This window comes from Drosophila subpulchrella, chromosome X, assembly GCF_014743375.2.
Source record: "Drosophila subpulchrella strain 33 F10 #4 breed RU33 chromosome X, RU_Dsub_v1.1 Primary Assembly, whole genome shotgun sequence".
Classification (NCBI taxonomy): domain Eukaryota; kingdom Metazoa; phylum Arthropoda; class Insecta; order Diptera; family Drosophilidae; genus Drosophila; species Drosophila subpulchrella.
This window is the reverse complement of record NC_050613.1, coordinates 20976479-21002267: the sequence shown is the minus strand read 5'-3', so window position 1 is coordinate 21002267 and position 25789 is coordinate 20976479. Positions and strand designations below refer to the sequence as shown.

The 25789-nt window shown below is 38.0% G+C and overlaps 1 protein-coding gene across 1 annotated transcript in view; it reads right to left on the bottom strand.

Moving 5' to 3' along the window:
- LOC119556475 overlaps nucleotides 1–17067 on the bottom strand; it is a 69178-nt gene extending 52111 nt beyond the window's left edge. The window contains exons 1-2 of the mRNA XM_037868727.1: nucleotides 16555–17067; nucleotides 5355–5957 (exon numbers count right to left, since the gene is read on the bottom strand). Of these exons, the coding sequence (XP_037724655.1) occupies nucleotides 5355–5720 (366 nt within the window). The 5' untranslated portion in view covers nucleotides 5721–5957; nucleotides 16555–17067. The remainder of the gene's footprint in view (nucleotides 1–5354; nucleotides 5958–16554) is intronic.
- Nucleotides 17068–25789: the final 8722 nt, after the last annotated feature.

The window sequence follows — 25789 nt, the reverse complement described above, 5'->3', positions numbered from 1 at the left end:
CGGCTCAGTTCATTAATATATCAAAGCTGTAATCTCAGTCAGCAGCGAACCCCATTCCCATTCCCCACACATTTTCCCATACCCAAAAAGCTATGCTTTTTCCCCCCGGTTAGCACGTAAAACGCTTTTAAACGGAAACTTATAAACACAACGCGCTAATTATTTTTCGGCATGCCTGTTCTATGGTTCCCTCTCTCTTTCTGCCGCCTCTTGCCATCCCTTTTCTTTGGGTTGCGTAACGAAATATTCACGCTGCGGTTGTATGGGGCAAAAACTTATCCACCCACCGCAACCCACTAAGTTGTTGTCTAATGCCTGCAGACAGACATTTTCATTTTGGCTTGAGACTTCCCAAAGTTGCGAATTTCCTCATTACTCGGAGTTTGGGGGAAAATATCACATTCAGGGCTGTAAGTTCGACAGGTAGAATGGCATATAATTTACCATTTAAGAGGGACTTTAATTATAATGGGAATGGGGCAAAGCAAGGTCTGATTTAAATGGAAACCAATCGGCTGCAATGATATTCAGTCAACACAATAATCTAGTCTACTTTACATTTACTATTAACTACAAATTTCTAGATATATATTCACACTTTTCTTTAAAATTTGCTCTTAGAATATGTGTTAAAAACATGGTTAATGGATCATTTTTATGGATTTCCATTGTTTCTTCAAAATTTAGCATGAGTTGAAAATATGTAGATTAAACTGTATAGTTGTTATAATGTTTCCCCTTTTATTTGTTTATTTATTTAACCGATTGGAACCGTAACCAACTCACTGGAATATTTTCAAGTTTCGCCTGTCCTCTAAGATGTGCGAAAATTCCAAACTTGTCCATAGTTTATGAAGTGTTTTATTCGGGCCATGAACCATAACTGGCCAACTTGTTGTCAACGTTGTGCTGGCTCTTCGAGGGGAGGAAGGCGGGTATTTTTAGAGGTTTTAGGGGTTCCACGGGATCAGCGGAGACAACGTGCTCAAGACATTAGCGGGGATTCCCCTGTCGATGCCGCCCCCCCATAATGCTCTTTCCCGCCAACAGAGGGCGTTTCTGTGACGGCATTCGCCATTTCCGCTTCCGCTGCACGTACGTGGCACTTGGCCTAACTACTTGCTACACAGATAGACCTTTGGGGTCACGCCCACACACACCGTGAGAAAAACCTGGAGTCAGTTGAATAAAATCTTTAATATCGGAGCCATGTGTTTCACTAATGAGTATAGTTGGAGTAAAAATAAAATCTTGAAAGGAGTTATAAATTTTAAGTTTGTTAAAGGAGAAAAAATAGAACCTTTGGAATATTAAAACAATCTTAAAAGTTAACACAAAAAATTACAAAAGGAATTAAAAAAATAAATCACATTAAAATAAAAAAAAAGTTTAGTATTTCTTAAGCTATTATAAAAATCGCAATCAAAGAGCCCATTTAAATTCTTAAGAACTTTTTATTTTTTAATAACTGGATCGTTTTCAATCGTCTTTTAAAGGACTGCTAATTTTCTAAATTTTTTTCTGTGGTTAGGAAAAAACCCGTCTAAAAGTGTGTGCAACATTTTTGTGTTTTTGTTGTAGATGGTGTAGTTTTCGTTGTTTTTGTTGTTGTCAGCTCGTTTTTGGCCTGGCGCTTATTGTAGTTAAGTTTTATGCCGCCATTTTCTTCCGCTTTGCGTGTTGCACGTACTTTGCCCCTTAGTTCGTATGTGTGTGTGTGTGTGTGTTGCCTGTTTTTTTTTTCCAGCTTTTGCCACTTCCTTGATGTCTTCACCACCCCTCTTCACCCTCTTTAACCACTCCAGCCCCACCCCCCATTTCGCTCTCTCTTGCACTTAATTCCATTTTCACTTTCTTTAATGATGCTCAATTTTTTGCATCATTAATCTTTAGCGATTTTCAGCTTTGCCGCTGACTGACACGGCGTCTCAACGGGGTTTTCCCTGCACTTGCCCATTTTTCACACCCATTTTCCACCCACCAGCCGCCCCCTTTTTACGGGACGTCTCAGCTGTTGGCCCTAATAAGTATGCTACAAAATTTGTAATTACAATTTCAAGATAATTTGCTATGAAAATCTTCAAAATTCTGCCATCAGAGGTTTTTTTCAGAGGGTGGTTTTATGTTTTCTTAGTCACTTAAAGAAGTCTTTCGAGTGGGAACTTTTCAACTGCTTAATATTTGAATGCATTCTAAAGATGGAAACTAACTTTATCAGTTTCTAAAGAATGTATGATATTTAAAAAGAAGAATAGATAAAGAAACAAAATATATGGATAATAGTATTCAATGGCTTAAATTCAAATGCATTTTTTTTACTTGACACCTGCTAGAAAGACTATTTACTCAATTGCTACAAGGTGCTGTATTAAATTTTAAGAAATTACCTTCACTTGCCGCTTTCGATAAATCAATCGCTTAGGAATGTGGCAATTTTATTGAATTTTAAGCTGTGGCTATTTGTGTCATCTCATTCGAACGAGGTGAAAAATGAAGCCTAGGCGGAGGACCGTGATTGATGAACCCATCGATTATTAAATGCCGCACTTTGAACTCCTCGCTGGCGATTTTGATGCGGTCATGGCTCGATGGACTGGAGTGCTGGCCGAAATTGATTTGATTGCCCCCCCGTCTTGGTTTGGTACTATTTTTACCAGGGAGTTTCGGGGGCTACAGGGCCCCCACATCCCACATCCCCCTCCCTCTTCCCAGATCCCGAGAACTTGCATTGTTGATGCTGTTTTCTTTTTATTTCATACAATATTTCCACTTCGCTTTCGTGCTGCTCGGCTGCTCTTTTTTGGCTCGACCGTTTTCTTTTAACAACTTTTTGCTGCTGTTTTTATTTGAAGTTTGCAATAAAATAAAAGCCACATGGAGCTGGGGGATTAGTGGGGCGTAAAAGGGGGCATGGTCGGAGCAGGGAGCCAGGAGCCAGGAGCCAGGAGCCAGGAGCAGGGAGCTTGGCCCGAATGGCCACGGCCCTCGGCCACAGACACGGACATGGAACGCGCAACTATAAAGCAAAAAACCTCATTCATATAATTTATGTGTGGCTCCCCAGGGATGGAAACGTGACACGTGTAGCGTGACTGCCGATGGGCTGTGGTAAGATCACCACAAAAATCCAATAAAAATTCCAAGCAAGTTTAAGTATATACTTGTTCACGCCCTCATGTTTTGGGAAATGGATTTCAATTCTAAAACGACTTGTTTAAAAAATCCTTGCAAACTTCGATAACTTATCGATAACTTCGATAATTCGAAAGATTAAACAATAATAATACTTTATTTTAAATTTTAAGTACAACATTTCCTTTCGACTCCCACAGAATAAACAAAAGTATCTGAGCAAACAGCCTTACATTCATAAAAGCGAATTCTTCAGTTTTGAAAATTACTTAAAATAGGTATACGATAACTTCGATAACTCGAAAGATTATACAATAATGGTACTTTATTTTACATTTTAAGTACAAAATTTAATTTCTACACCTACAGAGCAAACAAAAGTATCTGAGCAAATTCTTTAGTTTTTTCATCTGCATTTTGATTTTCGATAACTAAGTGATTAATTCGATAGTTTTTTTTTATTGATAACACCCGTGCAAGGTTCACCCCTAGGTCATTCGCAGTCCGAGCCAAAACGGCTCCTGCTTTTACTTCTGCTGGTTGCATTTTATTTTACCATTTCGTTTCGTCCACGCTTGAATTTATGAATTTCGACTCGTTGCCATTCCTTACCCCTCCATGCCACGCCCCCTCCTTTGGCCCGCCCCCGCCATGTGGCGCATCCATTGTTGGCCCCGCACATATGCGGTTTTATATATTGACACTTAAAATTTATGGGACTTAAAAATCTACAAAACGCTACCACGTTTTGTCCAGCAAAGTTGGTTTAGAGCTCTGGGTTTCAGTTTCAGCGGGATGACGAAAAAAGAGTGGGGGGGGGGGGGGGGGGGGGGTTTCAGGGTTGCGGTGGCCGTGCCTCTGACAAAAGCTTGGCACGCCTTTTGTCCCAAAAAAAAAAAGAGAGGGCGGCGGGGAGGAAAAACAGCAGTCAAGACTGCGAGAAGTCAGTTGATAGGAGTGTGGAAAGTGCAGAAACTAAGCAGCAAATCGTGTGTGAAATTAACAGGCTTGCCGCAGCCAGGGTTGTCACCCCGCGGCTAGTGGTCTGTCTAAAAAAAAAAAACAAGACCCATTAATTGAAATGATTTGAGACCAAGAGTGTCAAAATATAAAAGGTTGCCACACTGGCTTAAATCCTTCTTCTTCAGAGAGAAATATTCAAGTACATTGTTCTTGATTTGAGAACATTCGTTCTTAAAAACCGTGTAAGTACATTTTGGTGTCAATATTCTCAATATTACAACGAAATGGAATGATGATATAAGATAAATTGAGTTTATATAACAACTTTTCAATAAGTATACACTTTTGACTGATCTTAGCACAATGAAAACATTTTCATCTTCAAAAATTTCCTTCTCTTTTTAAGAACATTTTGAACTCAAATTTGATCGTGAAAATTCCCTCTGTGTAAGTTATATAATGCCTCAACTAATTGTTTTAGCTTTAAGCTGAAGAATTATAGCCATGAAATGCCATTTCCTACTTCGTCTCTGCATTGTGTGCTTATCAATTATCCCTTAGCCATATCTTAAACTAAATCTGACCGGACAATCCAACTGGGCTGCCAACTCATTTTTAATGCAAGCTTCTTTTGGTGGAAGGTTCCTCTCTCCCATTTTCGTTTTCTGTTTTTCTTTCTTTTGCCTCTTCCTTGCGCTGCTAATTAAATATAACTTAAAGTCTATCAAAAACAAATTAATCATTTAACAGCCGCAAATTACCAGAAGTGCGGCTGCCAGAAGTGGTTACTTGGGTGGCAACTTTGGGTTGCCATGGCGGTCCAACTTGACGCACCAAATGAAGAAGAAGAAGAAGAAGAGGAAGCCAAGCCAAAAAGCTGAAGGCACTTTCTATTTCATTTTCATTGCTGATTTCATTCAGTTAATCAGCTTATTGAACTTGAGGTTCACTGCCTGGCTGTGGGCCAATCTCCTGGAAAAGCCGGGCTGGGAAAACGAAAAGTTGGCAATTGGGGATTTGGTTTTTAAGCAGTTGCAGCTGCCACTGTTTGGCCGAAAGCAAGAGGAACTGAAATCAAATTCAATTTGCCAGAGAGCGAGTGAGATGTGCTGTGGCAGCTGTGGCAACTCTGGCTGGCCCTGGCCCTGGCCAAAGTTCAATTAATTACACAATGATCCGTAGAGTCGGCTTTATTTTTCCGACCTTATAATTGTTTGATATAAATTGTGATTGCCAGCCGCTGGGCGATTATCACTCACCTGAGTTGGCTGTGTGGACAGCAGGTCGATTTGCTCCTCGTGTTGCTGCTGATGGCCAAGTGTTGCTGTGGGTGTCAGGTGTGGCTGTTGCTGCTGCTGCTGCTGTTGTTGCTGCTGCTGTTGCTGCTGGAACTGCTGCTGGTAGTGCTGCTGCTGCTGGTATTCATATTGCTGCTGCATTTGATATTGCAATTGCTGGTACTTCAAGTGATGCTGTGGTTGTTGCTGTTGCTGCTGTTGCTGCTGTTGCTGTTGCTGCTGTTGCTGTTGTCCATGCACCATGCAGCAGCAATAGAGAACGATTGCCAGCAATTGGATCGTATTGGCAACACTGCGTGCTGTTTTATTTATTGCTGACGACGGCATGTTGCCCCGTCTATATAGTGGCGGATATATATCTATATATGGTATGTCTGTGTATATATATCCGTTTCCGTATTCGTATCCTCGCCTCTTCACACTTTGCTATGTGTGCCAAGTGTATGCAACTGCCAAGTATGCAACACTTTGCTTGCCACTGTGTTTTCCTGTCTCTGGTTTCTGGTTTCGGGCTTTCGTCTCTTTTCTCCTCCAACCAGTTGCAAGTTTTTTGGTCCTGCCCCACTGCAAGAAAAACATTTGTGAACCGAGTGAGTAGAGCGCGCAAATAAATTCAACTTGTTTCTCAAGTGTCAGACACAAAAAGTACATGTGCGGGGAATATAGCGATATACGGCAAATACTTTGTTTATTGCTTGTCATCCGACCTTCTGCTATTCCGCCAAACTTTTTAGAAGTCATTTATATTATGGGGAAGTACTAAAGATAAAGGCTTCTAAGAGGTATACCTTATTTTTATACGACTTTTTTTATAAAACTACCCAGTTTTGGCAAGCAATTTCCAAAATATTCCCCTTAATTTGGTAAACAAAATTGTTGCTTGTGCAAGTTAATGGAATTTTTAAGCGCCGAATTGGGCAGGAAAAGAAAAACAAGAGAATAATAAAAGAAAGGAGGAGCATGTCGAGGAGTACTGGTATGTATCATTTTAATATTCCATGGAAATAATTGTGGCCACAAATGGAAATGGCCGCTGCAAACGCACAACAACAATAACCAAAAAAAAACAAAAATAAGAAAATAAGAAAATCGCAGCAATTAAAACAAAAGAAAATGGCAAATAATGAGTGTGCAATTGGCAAAAATGTCTGCGTGCAAAAATCAAAAATATGATTTTCCATAATTAATGCAACCAAAAGCAAAACAATTTTCTTTCGAGCAGAAGAAAGACGCAGACGGAGAAGAAAAAGTGCGGCAGAGAGAAGAAATCAATTTCACTTTTCAATTAAATGCCGGGAAAAGCGGATGATGATGTTAATGATGGGGATGAGCCGTTTTTCGTTGCCGTTGTTGGGATGGGGGGAATTTTTTAATATCTATGCAATAAAAGTTGCTGCGAAAATTGCACTTTGATGTGGCTGGCGAGGCGGTGGGGGGCGTGGCAATAATGGCTGTAAAAGAGCCGGTAGCAATTATTATGCCGTCTCCCGTCTCGCTCCCCAACTCCCCTTCTCGCTCTGGCGCCTCTCCAGCTGCATAATCATAAATTTTACTTGCGATAATTTCAGCCGGCAGACAGAAAAAGAAGCAAATGTGCCGAGTTCTGCTGAAAAAATAAAAGATATCGTTTGCTGGCTATGAATAAAAGCAAACTAGAGATGGCCCAAGAGGTGGAAACTTATTAATAAATAAATAATAACTAAAATTAAAGGATATTATTCTATTTGAGTTACTTTATTTAACCTTTTTCAATGATTAAATGCCATATTTCGGTATTTATGATGTTGATATTTCCCCCCTCGATATTTATACATCTGCGAAAGAGAGAACGCTGCTGAAAAAATAAAAGATATCGTTTGCTGGCCATGAATAAAAGCAACCCAGGGGTGGCCAAAGAGGTTGAAACCCATTAATTAATAAATAATAATTAAAATTAAAGGATTTTATTCTATTTGAGTTACTTTATTTAACCTTTTTCTCCGATCAAATGAAATATTTCCGTCTTTATTATGTTGACTTTTTCCCTCTCGATATTTGTACTTCGCCAAAAAAGACAGACAGACAGTGAGAACGCTGCTGAAAAAATAAGAACATTTAAATGCTCGATATGAATGAATGCAAACTACATGTTTTACCACTCGCAAACACATTCGCACACACTTTGGAGCTGGAGAAAAAATAAATTGTATTTTACTGGCCATGGTAGGGAAAAAAATAAAAAATAAATCTGAATGTTTCGATTGCCAACAACTTTTGACTGCGTTAACAAACTTGTTTTTACTGCTGGGCTCTGATGGTACAGTGAGGCTCCCCGGTAGCGGAAGTTTCCCCCTCTTGTTTGGTGTCAATGATAGCGTGAATGCTACTTTGTGTACACACTTCATTTGCACAAGTATCCATTGGATGGCCGCAGCGCAATGATCATTCGAGCTGAATGGCAGACACGGCGTATACGCAACGTCCTTTTGCCTGCCCAATAACTGTAACTGTAACTGTAACTGTAACTGTGCAAAGTGGGCCAATAATCATCGTCATTATGCCAATCAGCCACTCAGTTCAGGTGGTTTGAGCCACATTGAGTGTTCGTAAAAATAATATATAATGCCCATGCAAAAGGGGCTTGCAATAAGCCCTACAATGTACCACAGTTTCGATATGGAATTGGAAAGTAAAATATAAAAACTATATATAAAATCCTTAAATGGCCAACAGCAAAGAGAATTTTTTCTGTTAAGTCCATGGCTAAAGATTACAAATATCTGCCAACATTTATTTGGGCACTCAGGGTTTTAATAAACTCTCCACAAATCAGTCACAAAGTTTTTAAATGAAAAAGTAACTTTTGGCCAGAGCAAAAAAAGTGTGAAATAGCTGGCTTAAATTGATAGAGACTAACAATTATTTTACAGAAAAATATGTATAAAAATGGCAAAATCATGGAAATGCAAAATAAAACGAAAATCATTGTGGGAAAAAGAAATCAGAACAAATGGGAATAAATTAGAAAATGATATTATACGTTGCCCAAAAAAAGTATATACACTTTTTAAAAACTACAAAAACAAAAGGGCAAAATAAAATAATGGGAATAATATTAAAGTGTTTCGGTTTTCCGCTTAAATCCCACTTTAAGTTCCCATTCTCTGAAATCTCAAAACCCTCTGCTCCGTTTATTGCCACCCTCGTAAAATTGATAAACAATAAATGGGGGGGGGGGGGGGGGCAACACTTGTGCTTCCCAGGAATTACGTAATGTCCCCATAAACTTCTCCTCATAAAGTATTTTAATGGGGCACAAAACTCAACAAGAGCCGCCCCAGTGTCGAAATCCGTTGGGGTCGTCTGGCATTTTATGCCCCTACCAAAAAAAAAAAAAAAAGATTCCACCACTGCTGGCCACAAAAATCGAGCGAAAAATTGCAAGCAAAGTGTAAAATTTATGATGAAAACGTGCGACGCTGATAAGAATGTCCTGGACAAGCGGAAGTAGCTGCAGGATCGGACCGGAAGTGGTTCGAGTGGGGGGGGGGGCACTGTGGCAACCCTAGGCAAATGAACGGAACCCAAAGCCAGACAAACGAGGCGTGGCACCTTGTTGCTCGTTAGGGTAATAGTTGTAAATTCCTCTTCTGCTTTTCCGCTTTTCTCCCCAGTTAGATTTACGCCTATGATACGATTAAAGTGCAACACAAATGTATCGTATTTTCAGAATTTTAAGGTAACTCCCTGGGAATATTCCCATTTTATAGGGTTTATCCTTTTGCAGACCCTAGCTCCTACTAATTAATACAGCCATAAACTATCAGTTGTGCAATAAATCCTTTGGAGGATGGCAAATGCCTCCAGTTTTTCCGGACAATTAACCTTTTTGCAAAAAGGAAGGACCAAGGATAAAAGTCAAGACAGGGAAATCGCGACTTGTGAGCGCCAGGTGGCGCCAATTGGTCTTATCCTTTGGTCAATGCAATCAGGCTCGATGAGAGCAGAAAAGAGAATGCCGCAGAAAGGCGAGGGAAAGGGCTCCTCGAAAGGGCATGAAAAGCGGATGAAAAGTGGGTGGAATTGCGGAAAATGCTGCTGCTGTTTGCAACCGTGTGCTGCTATGTGTCGATTCCATGGGCCTTAGGCCAGCCGTAGCATATTTTCCGCTCCCGATGCGAAGTTCACCTCGGAGTGGTCAGAGGGCCAAAAGGCCCATGACCGTGCCCCCGGCCAGCTGCATTGCTGTTTTGATTAAAAGCATCCGGCCTTTGAGAACCGCCAACAGAATGAGTCGAAGGACTCCCCAGCCGTTGTGCAGGTGTGTGTGTGTGTGTGTGTGTGTCTCTAATTTGATTTGCATTCCAACAAATTTCGATCTCACACCGTTTCTGGCCATCGGCTATTTGGCACAAAGTGCACCGAGCTCAACTCTTGGCCAGCGCTCAAATGATGTCCTGCGGAGCACGTGGCTGCACGGGGAAAAAGCAATATAAAAATATATATTTCAATGTTTACTGGATAAAAATAATACATACATTTCAAAATTTACTATTTTTCACACTTTTTAATTGATAAAAAACTTGATTTCAATGTTTTTTTGTGCCAACTAATTTTTAACAATTGCCTAAAGCCTTTAAAATTATTTCAAAGTTTAATATTTATATTTTTTTTAATGATAAAAAACTTTTGTCCAGGAGTTATTTGTTATAGATAGGGAAGATAGATTTTATGATATTTTCTTGGCGTAGCTTTAGAATTATATAATTTTAAAACATTTGTATTACCTATTTTTTATAAACTTGATAAGGTAAGCCTTTTATAAAAACTTAGAAGTTAGATTAATAGTTCTCTGGACCATTTAGTTTTTAAGCTCTGATCATCAAAATTTTAGATATTTAGTGTCCTAACTATTTTTTATAATCTTGACAGGGTAAGCCTTTTATAAAAACTTAGAACTTGATTAATAGTTCTCTGGACCATTTAGTTTTTAAGCTGTGATCATCATAATTTTTAGATCTTTAATATCCTTTACATAATTACACCATTTTGAAGATATTTTCTAGATTTTTTTTTGGTTTTGTAGGAAAACCATGTCTGAATAGAGTAGTTGGTTAGATATTTTTTAACATTCCTAAACATTTATTTTTCTAAAAATATACCATTAGCTACCAAGTCTTTAACCTCTGTGTAGTCAGTGAAATGCAGCTGTTCACTAGCGCCCGGATTTGGATTTGGTTGGCCCGGATACGGATGAGCTACCGAGCCGAGTTCACCTCAATCAGCGTGCATTTAACCTTTTGGCCAAGTGCCCGAATTGTGTCATCTTCGCTTTTGTCTGAGAACTATTTTTATGGTGTCAGTCGTTGCGTATACGCAACGTGGCATAATTTATGCATGAATGCGACTGCAGTTCGGTTCGGTTGGGGACATATGTGAGTTATGGCAGATGCTGGCCAAAAGTAGGGCCAAAAGCAGGGCCCAGACCAGAACAGAGGAGAAGCATTCAAAATGTTTGACAGCCAAGGCGATGGAAATTCCCAAAACTAATCAGCACGAAAAAGCACGTGGCCCACTCGCTTTCTCTTTCGATGAAAATGAAAGAGGGTTGGGTTCCATTCTTTTTTCTTTTGTTTCACCCCGTCTCCAAAGAGGTACTATAGATAGTTAGAGGACTATATGGCCCACTTGGGTTCGTCTGCTCTGGAGCATCGGATAATAACACGCATTTTCAATGGATCTGGATCCTTGGTGTTGTAAACTTGTCCCATAAACAGCAGGCCCAAATGGAGTGGGGTAGTGCAGAAAAAACCATTAATCAAATGAGACCCCCTTTGTGTATGTGCGTGTGTGCGTGTGCTTGTGAGGCAGGAAACGGAAGTGTTACACTAAGCCATTTTGTCTGTACGTTTGTCAAGCGAAGGAAAGTTCCTGACGGAGCACTGGATGTGAGTATCCTTAACCTCCTGGGAGGCAGGAACTCCTGGCAGGAGAGCGGAAAAATAAATCGTAGACAATAGGAAAAAAATAGTTTAGCTACTGGTTAAATATTTGCAAAGCCCCATTTGATTTAAATAAAGTTATTAAATACCAAAGCGTTCATACAAAAAACAGTATTTTTAAGTGCAATTTAACTTGGTTGCCACGGCAATTATCCCAATGCCTCCTCTCATGGCCCCAAGTTCTACTTCACACTTGTGTGCCGGCTTTAACTTTTATCTCGGCACCCCCATATCATCCATTTTGGCCCCCCCCTGGAACCCTCCATCGGCCATCTCGTTATGGCCATAGGCCAAATCCGAAGCCAAATGCAAAAACTAAAGCCAAAACTTTTTGTTTAGCTATTTGTTGCTGTTGTATACGCCTGGCTATCCTGGCACGCACACTAATAGATGCAAATACATACATTAGCACATCGACAAGCACACAAATGCACTGGGAAAAAGGCAAATTAAGTAGGGAAAGAAAATATATTCTTTCTAAAATGGAAGGTTTTGTTAAAGTTAAGGTCCGTAGAAGGTTTAAAATTGGTTTTTAGATGTATTCATTCTCTGTTTTTTATTTTGTTTAATATTTTAAATACTAAACAGTTGTTTTTGTTTATACAAATTTTATTTATTAGTATAATTTATCTTTAAATATATATTTATGAGTTCGAAAAATATGAGATTCAAATTTTGATTTCTACTATTATGATCCCAACTCTACACTTTATTTTTTTCTGTGCACACTCAAACTCACACAAAGAGTTGCCGTGTCGCAAGTGAATGGGGAACATGTGTTTGCGCATTTAGTTTCCTTCTCCGCTGGCTCAACGCAACTTGATGAAGTGCAAAAAAAAAAAAAATATGAGGAAAAACGCAGGTGAGACAGGTGGAGAAGGGGGCGAAAGTTGAAGCTGACAGCTGTCAGGCGAGCTGGCCAAAACATATTTGAGAGCCTTAAAGAGCTGAGCCCGATCGAAATAATCCCGATAAATTTGTCACCGATTTGCAGGAAAACCGAGAGAATAAAAGAAAGACTTATAGTCTTATATTATTATATATATTTATTGCGATCATCAAGCATCAATAATTAACTTAGCAATCCGATGAAATAATCTTAAATACCCAGCGAAATTTTAATCCACCTGGTCAGGTAATATTATAATCGCAACTTGTTAATTATACCGACGATCATTCGTGATTGTGAGGGGATAAAAGCTAAGCCATTTTTGATTTAAGTTATGTTCATGCTTAGGCAATTTATGAATTTATGCAGAGTTGTTTTTCCTTTTTATATCGTATTTTCTGCATGTGTACGTTTCGTTCGTGATAATTAAAAGGTAATTTTAATGCTCCGCTGCATTCGCTGGCTGCAAAGAGTGAGACTTTCGTTTTTCAGATTGCAATTTTCGAAACAATTTGCCCTCCGACTCTTTCAACAATTGGTAATTCAATTATACATAACCCAATATTGGCCATCGATTATTGGAATATTCATTACAAAATCGGTTCCATCAAAAATGCATAAATTAGGCCATTCGAATGGACATACAAATATGCAGATGTAGCTGCCAGTTTATGTCAAGTGTCACAAATGTCGAAATGTTTGACAATTTAGTTTGTTCTCTCTGCGATTTGATATTTGATTATTGGTAAATCGAAATGTTTTTGCTGCGAAATATTGCATAGTCCCCTTGCCCTTTATCCCGCCACCTCTGCCCATTCCATCAATTTGTGTTTTAATTACAAAATTAATATCAATTATGCCACCTGGCCTTAATACAAATCTGGAAATCTGTAAATCAACTTTGCATAAATGGCCGAAACGCAGATGACCGATTCGTAGCATTTTGATTGGAGACAACTAGAGTTCAGTGGCTCGAATTTCCTTCATTCAATTAGTATCAATACATTGTGTTTATCGGTTCAGGAATTGTTCAGTGTTTGGCTTCGAATTAAGTCATTAATTGAATAAGCCAATTATAATAAACATAATATAGTTTATGTAAATTGTGGGCTGCTGAGGGTGATCTGAAGACAGGAGTATATACTTAAACAATTTTTATAAGTTTCAAATAAGCTACTACAAAGATTATTTAATAATAACGAGTGGGTGAATTTTCTTTATTAAGTAAACACGCCTGAACATACTTAAAAGCAAATAAAAAACATTTTAATGAAAGGTCTTATTGAAATGCTTAACGCAACCCACCATTTTCGCTCCCATAAACTTTTCCCTCGTTTTTTGATACTTTTGAGCGATTTCCAAATTTCTCTCGTTTTTTTGGACACTCGAAATTGACATTTCATTTAATTCGGCATCAGCAAAATTGTATTGTCATTTCATTTGATTAAAAATCTCATAATGTAGGCCTGTTTTTTTTTTTTCTTATGCCGCTGCTGTAGGATATTTTGTCAACAGAGAGAGAAAAAAATATCAGCAATCGCGTTGGGAAAAAGTGAAAATCTAAAATTTTGGCCCGCAGGCGACGAAGCTTTGAAATTGTGTGTGTTTGTGTGTCCCCTTGAAAAGCAGACAAAAAAGAAGAAATAAAAAAATTAATAAGAAATAAACCGACAAAAAAAACGTGAGATAACAAAAAAAAATGAAATTGTGCCGCAGTATTTGCGTTTGGCGGCATTTTTCCGCTGTTGCCCGTCTCTTTGGCGCGTTTTCACATTTTCCCCGCCCCCTGGATTTTCCGCGTTTTTCCCACCCACCGCTCCCTGCAGTTTCAGCTTGTTGTTGCTGCACATGGCGCTCTGCTGATGGCTTCATATTCATTTAGTTGCCCAATTCCTTTTGTTTATCTTTTCCGTCTGTCCCAGCTTTTTTTACTGGACTTTTTCTTGTTTTATTTACATTTAGATGGAATTTTAATTTTAATTTGATATGTGTCGAACGAAACAAAAAAATCTGTCAGGCTTTCGAACCCATTATTGGCCAAAAACTTGTGCTTAACCAAAAGTAGAAGCATATAACAATGCTCTCAATATTTGAACAATTCGGCTTTTTGCTTTTTTTCATTATCAATTTAAGTATTAATAATATTCCATTAAAAACACTAAGTGTTGTCAAATTATAGATGATCTATTGTCACCAATGTTCGAAATTTGCCTTTCTACATTTAGCAATAGGTTTATTTAATATCCAATATAAGCACCCATTGGGTTGTTGTTACCAAAATAGTTATGTTTTATTGTTTTTCATTATCAATTTAACAATAAATAATATAATAATAATATTCCAATAAAAACTTCCTCAATGCTCAATGCTGCTATAACACCCATCACTAGACTTTGTCAAATTATAAAAAATCGATTGTCTTCAAGCCGCCAATGTTCGACATTTGCCTTTCTACACTTAACGATAGGTTTATTTGGTTTTCAATGTAAACACCCTTTAGGCCATTGTTCCTAAGGGGTTTTTCACAGATTTTCGGTTAGCGTTTCAACAGCTTTTTGCCAAGAGATCCCCCCAAAGGCAGATGTTTGCCATCAGCATATCGCTCCGTTTGCCAGATTCCTCACGCAAACATTTTTCGCATATTTCCCCCATATTTTCGCATTCAAACGAAATCCTTTTGATATTGGCCCCGCCAGCAGCATCGCATCGCATCATCAGCAACCTCATCCTTTTTTCGTCATCGTAATCGTCCTGTGTGCCATGGCTACGGGTCCTTCGGAAAGCTTAACGATTTCATTAACAAGGACACACAATGGCAGCTGATTGTTGTCGTTGTCGTCGTGTTGCCGCCGCTGTCACAAATTTCACTGGCAATTAGCAGCAAGCCGAATACCACAAAAAATTAAACAAAAAAAAAAAAAACGAAACGAAACGCTTAACCGGTTTAATTAGGGGCGCCCAAACTGGAGATGAAGAAAAGAGGAGGCCAAGCATCAACTGCAAATTGTTTTCATTTTCCCCCGCAGCAACGCCAAACGCTAAACGCCAAACGCCAAACACCAATAACAGCCAACTGGCAACTCGTCACGCCGGCACAAGAAAATCACAAGAAAATCAAACAAAACACACACAAAACACCCAAGAAACTTTCGCTAAAAAATAAATACGAACAACAAAAAAAGAAGTAAAGCAACACGAACCAGTCACACACCGTCCAGTCCGCAAATGTTGCAGGTTTCCATCGGTTGCAATAAATAACGCAGGTTGCTATTAGAAGAGCAACACATATTGCTGGTAAAGAAAATTATTGCTGGCTATAAGATGTTTCAGAGCATATTGCAGGAAATAATATTCAAGTTCGTTTTATATTATAATTTATAAAAATATTGCAGATTTCCATCGGTTGCAATAAATATCGCAGGTTGTTATTAGAAGAGCAACACATATTGCTGGTAAAGAAAATAATTGCTGGCTATAAGATGTTTCAGCCGACTATTAGATGTTTCAGTAAATATTGCAGGAAATAATATCAAGTTCGTTTTATATTATAATATATGAAAATATTGCAGATTACCATGGGTTGCAATAAATATCGCAGGTTGTTATTAGAAGAGCAACACATATTGCTGGTAAAGAAATTTATTGCTGGCTATTATATGTTTTAGAAAATACAGCAGATAGCTTAGGAAATTCTTTAGAATTAATATTCAAGTTTCTTTATATTATAATTTATGAGAATATTGCAGGCTTCTATCGGTTGCAATATCGGTTGTTATTAGAAAACCAAAAAATATTGCTGGTGAGGAAAAATATTTCTGACTATTAGATGTTTCATAAAATATTGCAGATAGCCTAGGAAATTTTCAAGATTTAATATTGAGGAAATAATAGATAGATAGATAGATAGATAGATAGATAGATAGATAGATAGATAGATAGATATACAGATATGATAACTAATGAAAATGTTGCCGGTTTCCTTATTAATTTAACTCGAAATCTACCTTAAGTTTTCATTTTTTTATGTCCAGCAAGTATTTCAGGTTGCTTTTGAATATTATCATAAGTTTAGACTTCTATAAATGGCAATATATATTTGGTTTTTGGAATTTTTGTATAGCTGATTTTATTTAAAAGAAGATCAGTTTGTTTTGTTTAAAAAAAAGGGTTCTTAGGAACAGCTGATTATAACATTTAAGATCTAAAGAAGTTTATCAACATGTAAAAATATTAAAAACTCTTTTAGAAATAAATGGTTACAACTTATATATATATATATTTAAAAATTTACCAAATGCAACGTTCAAACAAAGCCCATCAAATGGCAGGTTGCTTCAGGTGCAATGAGGATTTCCCAAAATAGTACAGATGATTTGGCGGTCCATCTACTACAACAGGATGCTGCCGTTCTCAAAACAAAATCCACTCTTGTATTTTCAAAAGAAGTCCAGCAAATGCTGCACGTTGCTTTGGTTGCTCTTTCGAATTCGGTTTTGTTTCATTGGCACCACACAGCACAGCAACAAAAAATAAATAAACAAATGGGCACGTGACAACACAACACGAGCAAAAACCAAAACAAAACACTCAACAGTCGGCGGTCAACAAAAATTTGATTTGAGAAAAGGTAGCGCGCGGGAAACTTGAAAATGCGAAATCACCGTATCGTATTTTGTGGCCCCAAAGAGTCAAAGTCAAGAAACACGCAATTTATGCTGCTAGTTGCTGCTGGGTGTTGCACGTTGCCGCTGATGTTGCAAGTTGCAGGTTGCTGTTGCCGCACGAGAGACACGAGACACACACGCTGAGCGCTCGCTTGCAACTGAAGTTGCCGTCTGATAATGCCGCCTGTGTTTCTTCTTCCATTTTCCGACCGCCGTTTTCCGAGCCGCATTTTCCGAAGCCGAGGCTGTATAAACCGATGCCGAACTCTTGGCCCGAATCGCAGTGGCCACGAGGCCCACTCGTCTTGCCACTTTTCCCCACTTTTCGTCTTCGTCGGTTGGCGAGTGCAGCGTCTGCATTTTCCACTTTTGGGCGTGTGGTGAAAACTTGCGCCAAAATATGACCAAGCCGGTACCGCCTTCCCTTTTCCATATCCATTTTCCCTCTCGAAACAGCCTTGAAGCTAATTGATGTTTTCAAAGCGGCTCGAATGATTACCGCCATCGAAGCAGCTCTATTGCAGTCCGTTCCGCAACTTCTTGGCCAAAAAGTTGGGTGGCAAAATATTATAAACCTCTTAAACTAACATTGGAATATCATCTCTAAGTTGTATCTGCAACGGAATAACTCAAGCAATCACAAGACAATTTATAGACAATTTACCTTTTATTCAAAAATATACTAACAACTAGAAATTTTTGTTTAAATCTATTTTTAGAAAAGGTTTGCCATTTAAAATATAATTAATATTGGTCTAAGAAATATGTCTAAACATTAAAAAACAAATCTGTTTTGTAACAATTTAAAAAAAAACGTTTTTAGAAATTTTAATTACAATAAATTACCCACTGGTCTCCATTGTATATATGGAAAACTTAAAGTAACAGCAGTTCGGTTATATCTGCTATTTTGGGAATTAAAAAATATGTGTCAAAATACATTTCGTTTAAGAAGAAATTACACTTGTTTTCATTTTGTAATAACTTAAAACTAACTTTATCAAAAGTGTTAGTAAATTGGCATGCTTAAATTAACAGAACCCGAAAATCGCTTAAGAGCAACCAAAAATGTTAGCTCCTTTTAAGATTGCGCCGAGCTGCCAACCTGTCTGATAGATGGCCAAGTCGCTGACAGGGCTGCCAACCTGCTCTTGGCCGCAGAGTGCTGACAGCCAGCCAACAAGCCAAGTTATTATCATCGAGGTAAGCAGGGTTCCGCTGGCAATTTCGACAACTTGATCCTCATCCATTCACGGTCAGCTTAGGACGCGCACCTTTTTCTGGGTTTCGGTATTTCGGCATTATGGTGTTTCGGTGTTTTTTCCGAGTTGTGGGTGGGATTGAGACGGAGACTTGGGGCGCCACAAATCCCGACACCCCCGAACTCTGAGCCAATTCAGGGACACGCGGCCAAAAAGCCAAACAGCCAAACCAGATGAGGCCAGACACTCTCTAAACACACAAGGAAAATGAGAATCTAGAGACTGGGAAATGGGCAATGGGAATGGAAAAGGGAAAAGGAGTCACAAATCCGGGGACAGATAAGAGTCTCGGACGGAATTCGGTTTGCCGGATTTCGGGGGTCACTTTGGTCCCATGTTAGGTGCACTTTTATTTTTATTCGTCCTGCCGCTGGATCCTCTTTATTTTCCACAGCTTTCTTGTCCCTCTCAACTTCGTGCACTTCCTACCGTCTCCAATGCAGCCCGTCTCCCTCGGAAAACCCTCTTCTCCAAATCTTTGACAAATGTAAACAGTCGTCGTTGTGTAGCCGCTGCTTCGGTCAATGCACTGAGAATTTTGAAGATCTGATTGCTATAAATAAATAAAATAAAAAAAATATAATAATAATAAAATAGAAAACTGCTATACTTATGGTAAAACACCATAATGGAGCTTGATTTTATACTTAATGAGAAAAAGGATTAGGCTTAAGTTGTATTTTTATAAGATATTTTAGGTGATATTAAAAATGATATTATATATGTTTTTAAAGGGAAATTATGTTATAGTTTTTGTATAAATATCTGATTTATTACAATTTTAATAACATACATTGTCTTTATTTTCAGCTTTTCAGCTATTTAAGATTTATTTTTCAAATTATTATCAGAATTTTGAATATCTGATCTATCTATAAAAAGAAAACTGCTATACTTATGGTAAAATGCAAATGGAGCTTGATTTAATGCTTAATGAGAAAAAAGATTATGCTTAAGTTATATTTTTTAAAGATATTTTAGGTCATATAAACAATGATATTATATATGTTTTTAAAGGAAATTATGTTATATTTTTCTATAAATATCTGATTTATTACAATTTGTCTTTATTTTCCTCTATCTAGAAAGAATACTTATTTGTAACTTCCTTATTAACGATTTAATATTTAAGATTTATTTTTCAAATTCTTATCATATATTTGAAATTAAATTTATTACAATCAATATTCTAATTTATAACAAAGCTTTCAGAACATTGTTTACTAAAACATTTTCTCCCAGTGCACTTTCACGGGCAATGCGGGTTGTGCTTTTCCTGCTGTTTTCCCTTTGGCTCACACTCGCTCCTCCTTGATTGTGTTCGGTTGGTGTTTTATTTTCCCCCGGTTGCAACTTTAGATTAGAGTTAATCAGCTTAGCGTGTCACTTTGACTATTAGGTGCTATGTTTTCGTTCGTCAAAGGATTTCGCCTGGTGGGTCAACTGGCAGGTGGTGTTAATTATGATTTGCAACAGCAGCACCCACTGCCCATTCCACTTCGCCACTTCCCCAGGAAAAATATCAATATATATTTTCCCTTTTTAACTGTTTAATAAAATATATAAAAATACTTATATACCTGATCAGCTTTTTCAAAAATCTTGTACAACATTTATGATTGATTTTCGACATGATTGTCAGTTGCGAGCGCCAGTTTGTCAAATTGAACTTGATTTCTACTAGAAAGTGAGCCTACACAACGATGCTCCACTAACCATTTTCACCTGAAAAACCTGGCTTTCCACGAACAGGATTTTCGAGTTGCTCGCTGGGAAAGTAAACGAAAACAGCTGTTGCAAGTGCAAGTTGCTCGTGTTGCTGCTGTTTGTGTTGCTGTTGCAGCAGCAGCAACATTCATTGATTGCCATTTTGGCATTAGTTTCAATTTATTTCGCTTTGAGTGTGATGGATGGCACCGGCGACAGCAAGCGAACGTGGCCCAAAGTCGGGCCATCAATTGCACATTCCGCCGGTTTTTAATGCCAAAACAATTGTTGCTCAATATAAATGTATATCATTGCAAACAGACAATGCAAGCAAGAGAAAAATCCAAGTCCAAAATCGAATCGAATCGAATTGAATCGGAGCGAAATTGAATTGCAGTCAAGACGAGAGCCGTAGAAAAAGGCCAGAAAATGCGAGCAGCTTGAGGAAAATGCTGGAAATGGCCAAGCAATCAGATGGCCATTGTATATTTGTGTGGGGGGTTAGACGGGGGGAGGGGGAGTTTGGGGATTTTCGGAAAACCAAGGAGCCTCTCTGTTTCCCCTTGACAAATGTGCCGTTCAAATGCTGTGGACGCCATTTAATTGCCAACATTAATTGGCACACTACGTTGTAGCTGCCCCGCCCCCATAAAAACACCCTCACTTTTCCCAGTTTTCCCAGTTTTCCTCGCCTTTCCAACCGTTTTCCCCCGGCCAACCCGAAAGCAAAGTGGTCGAACAGATTTTGATGCTTTTATAAATGGCACGTCAAATTGTTGTTCAATGATTTCCAATTGACTTATTGCCGCAGAATTCAATTGAGTCGCCAGTCTCGGTTTTTCTCCTTTTTTTTTTAGCATTTCTCCTACTCTGGCCGCATCGTGAGTTCACTTCGAATATTTTAACCACACAAGTCAGCATTTTCTGCTGCCACTGATTGGAGCTATCAAGTGAAAGTCTAGAGAGATCATTTGAATGCAAGGAAGTGGAAGTGAAAGATTGTTGACGTTTTTTTTTATTTTTAAATTGTACAGATACTTTTTCAAACCGGACTCTCAACTCAGTCAATTTAAATTTCTCAATTTTAAATACACATTTATATTATTTATTATTAAATTTGATGGCTTTTAACTTGTTCTATCTTTGGTTTAATCTGCTGGCAAAATGTCAGAATTTTGTGGATAATGATATTTGCGAATATTCAATTAAATCGCTTAACTGTTAACAGGCAATTACCGTTTACATTCGATAGGATTAGGAATGTCCTTTGTGTGTCTGTGTTTAATTTTTTTAAGCCCGTCTGAGCCGGGCATTATTAGGGTAAAAGTTGGCCGACTGTTTAACAAGGTAACTGTGTGTATTTATACAAATTATAATCCGAGCGATTTACGCGCAGTCAATATTACGACTGAATTCCAGCATTCAACGCATCGCCCAAAAAATTTGCAAACAATGCAGTCCAAACTGCTAATTAGATGCCCACACATGTGTGCACATGCAATTTACACAGAGAGAAAAATATTAGGCAAGCACACTTGATTTAAAAAAGAAAAAACATTGCTGATGTCTTCAGCTTGAAAGAATAAATTAAATAACTAAGACATTTTTTACTTTAATTTAAGAATACTTAACTCATCCCGTTCTTTATTTTTCTTAAAAGTGACATTTAAATATCTAATATTGGAACAAATTATAGTCTACAATAAAATAATTGGCATTTTCTTAGCATTACTCAGTGGGATATTACAAAAATCACTGGGGTTTTAAAATCATTTTAAAATATGCTTAAAAGTATGCAAAGAAAAAAAGAAGGTTGTTTTTCGGAATGATTCAACCTTGCTTTCGGTTTCAAAACTTATTATTGCATACTTTTCAGCACATTCAAGACAATTTTAAAGCCCCAGAGATTTCTGTGGCACCTTTGCATATTATGGTTACAAATACTAAATCAATATTTATCTTCTCAGTGTATAAGCGAGTACAATGGCCGGCTTGTGGAGTTACGAGTTACTGGTTAAAAATAAAATTGAATTGGTTAAATAAACAAAAGTAGCGAAAGGTATATTTATTAAATTTACACAACATCCGCTGTTGCTGTTAACCATTTCCGTGTCCAAACAAAATGGGAGCAAACACACACACACGCACAAAAAAAAGGCAGAAAGTGGGCGGGGCCCAGGTTGTAGGAGCCCAAAAATATGCAAGCAATAAATTCATGGAAAAAACCATGCAAACCGATGCAACAACAATAAGGTGAGCGGCAACCTCATGAAATTTGTAGGCGTGGCAAAATAAAATCAAACAAAAACTGCATGCAAAAATACGAGAGTAGTAAGCCTGTAGTTTTTTTATTTTTATTTTTTTTTTTGCAGGAAGGTATGGGAAAAAGATTGGGGCCTCAGCCCCCGAAAAAGTGCAAACAACTGCAAAAGCATATCAATAGCAATGATGACGATGCTCCACGTGACCATTCCATATGTGGCCCACAAATTGCGAACTGGGGATATAATCACATATACAGGCATACTAGAGTACGACGCGTTTCGCAATTATATATGGCCAACAATGTGATAATTCATTTGGATTACTTTTGAATATGTCTAAATGTTATTATTCGGCTTTTCTTTTTTTTAATAAATTTATTTAGGGATCAGATTATTGTATACTTTTTACATATTTTGAAGAGAAAAGCGGTGGTGAAAGTTTTAAGCTTATCTATAAAGTCGCCTTAAAGTATGCAATGCATCCATCGAAAATCCGGATTAAACCTATATTGTTGCATACTTTTAGACACCTTTGTGCTTATATTTCAAGAGTTAGTTATTTTGCTTATTTTTCTATTTATAGGTTCTTTCTTTTGAAAAAATCGTATTAATTTATTCAGTATCAGTAAATTGCCTTTTACCACCGAAACGCACTGTCCGAGTGTGCATGGCCGTTTTAATACAAAATTTCCAGGTTCTTGTTACACTTGGACGAAAGTGAATTATGGGCAGTTGAACAACTTTGTACACGTATATTTCAATTAAAAATAAAGTTGAAATTGGTCAGTTGTAAGTTGAGCACGAGTTAAAAAATAAGAGCATAGAAACTCGCAGGGAAAACCGAACCTATCAGAATTCGCGTGGCTTAAAGCCTTGAATATATTTGCCATTTTAAGAAGTATTTCCATTCTCGTTCACACCAAAAAAAAAAGAAAAACTATTCCACTTTTTGGCCAAATCTGACAAGAGCAAATAAGCTGGCAGAAGCTTTATTTAAACGCTGGGTCGCAGAAAAGGGCACCGGCCACAAGGGAAAAAAGCGGCGACAGATAGAAAGTCAAATAAAATAACCGAAATCGTGTTTGTACGCCCCTTGTTCCCTTTTTGGCCAATGTCAAGTGTGGAAATGGTCAGCCATTGACCGGAAAATGGACGCGGAAAATGGAGGTGTGATGGAAGGTTTGGGGGGCCTCTGAAATCGAGCCTCAAAACTGTGTCAAGTGAATGAAAGAAACATAAAAAAATTGCCACAACACAAATGGAAAAAAAAAAACATAAACAAAAAAACAAGCCCCACAACCAAAAAAAAAAAAAATATGGCAAGAAAACTGCAAGCGGCCGACATTAATCTTCGAAATTTGTTTTGTGCAAACAAGAAAACCACACAGAAACAAAAGGAAATAAAACACAACAATTCGGGGTGCTCTTTAAATCTCTCGAGGTTTTACAACAATAGTTTCTCCGCCTGAGAGTATGCAATAAAAATGTGTTTCCTTCAATCTGGTAAAAATACTCTCTGCTTTTATTGCTATTTCTGGTACAAAAATGGCAATGCCACATTTTGCTTTGTTTATTTTGCAGTATTCCTAAAAACTTAAACCAATATTTCTATGTATATGAAAGGTAACAATCTGGTTTTCAGAAATTTTATGAAATTACACTCTTAACCTTAATCAAAAATTGAAAAAAATTTGTATTTTCTAGTATTTGTACCAAAGATGAGCAACGTCCTTTGCTGTAATGATAGCCAATGTATTGCCAATTTACGTTATCCTTTTCTTTCTGTGCACCGACTGGCTTTCCTTTCGGGTAAGGCCAGAAAAAGAGAAATGTTTATGGGCCGCGGCCTTTCGGCAAGTGACGCTTGAAATGTGACCAAGGTTAATATAGCCCAAAAGGCAGGGGGACATGGCTTACGGCTTACGGATTGCGATTACAGTTACGGCCAGGACCTATGGCCTCTGGCAATTTAACGCTTGCGATTTTCGCTAAGGGATTTCCAGGGGACTCGCGGCTACCGCCTACCGACTACCCGACTCCCCATTGAATGCCAAATGCACACAAATTGCTTCGGAAAAAGGGAAAAAATGGTGTGGCACTAAAAAAGCGCAGCGAATCCAACGCAGCGAAGCGCTCCCCAAAGGGGCCACAATGTTATGCTCCAAGGCGCCCTTTCTTCGCCGCTCTTTGGGAAGCTTTTAAAATTCACACGCTGCGCCTTGCAGTCGCTGCTGCACTGAAAAAAAAATAAATCCGCAATTTCGGCTTACAAATGTCTTAAAAAATCCCACTTTTCTATATCAATATTTTTTTGAGGATTTTTTTTTAACATTTTTCCTAAAGTTTATTTTAAATATTTACACTTTAAAAAGTATTCGCCCTCAAGATCAGAAATTAGAAAGCATTGGATTTTTTATATTTTTGAAAACATGTATCCTATTTCGTATATTTACTTCACTTGAAAAGAATCCCCCATTGACTCAAAAGTTGTAAACTTTAGAGATAGATATGGAAATTATTCTTTAAATATTTTCTATATACACACCCAAGGAGGAGTATTTTTAAAAATACATTGTAGAAAATATATCCTAAGACACCTATGTTTTTTCTCAGTTTACCCACTTATGTCCCGCCCCTGGAACCCCCTAAAATGCAATTTACTTCTGTGTGAGTGTGCGGGGGAATTTCTTTTTGCCTTTTCGGTTTTGGCTAATTAAATTTTATGCTCGGTAATTTTAGAAAAAAGCCTCATCAACATTTGCGGCCGCGCCAAAGGGGCCCAGGGTTTTTCCTTTTTCTTGGCCGGAATTTAAGTGAAAATGCAGGGAAAATAAGTAGAAGGCAGGGGCGATGGAAGTTGCACATAAAAGAGGCGAACGCAAATTGCAGGCAATAAATAAGGCATCCACGAAAAATCGTTGCACACTTTTTGGCGCCGGCGCGTGCTAAAAAAAAAAAAAGCGAGGAAAATAAACTAAGAAAGCATAGGGCAATAACGATGGGGTGGTGCAGATTTCCACCATTTTGCATAGTCTGGCATCATAAACAACAACGAAATTTTAATTGAGCCACGGGGCAGAGGGAACCGGCTGCCGGCGAAGAAAAGAAACTGCTCCAAGGACCCTCCAAAAAAGTAATGCCCAATACCAAGGAGTCGAAGGACAATGCATTCGCCCATAAATAACAACATCTGATCGGGCGACACCAGACGACAGTGAAATCGATTGCCAAGTTGCACACCAAATGCAACAAAAGTTGCCGGAAAAGTATCAAAAATAACAATGGACAAGAAAATGAAGCGAAATCTAGCTTGAGAAAATTCCATGGCATTGATGAGATGATCAATGTCCGGCTCATTTTGTTCATTTATTGGAAATCGCTTTGTACAAAAGGTATACAAACGGAAAGTTTATTTCTAAATGACAGGCGACCCTTACACTATATACCAAATGGGAAAATCCATGGAAAAATATTTTACTTCTAACCTAAAGGGAAAGTAAGAAATGATTTTACTCAAAAACTTGGCAGATTGTAACGTTTCAAAACACTAAATATTTAGAGATCTTACATTAAAAAAACTTGTAGATAAATCCTAATTAAAGTTTTCCAAATAAAAATATAGGATATGA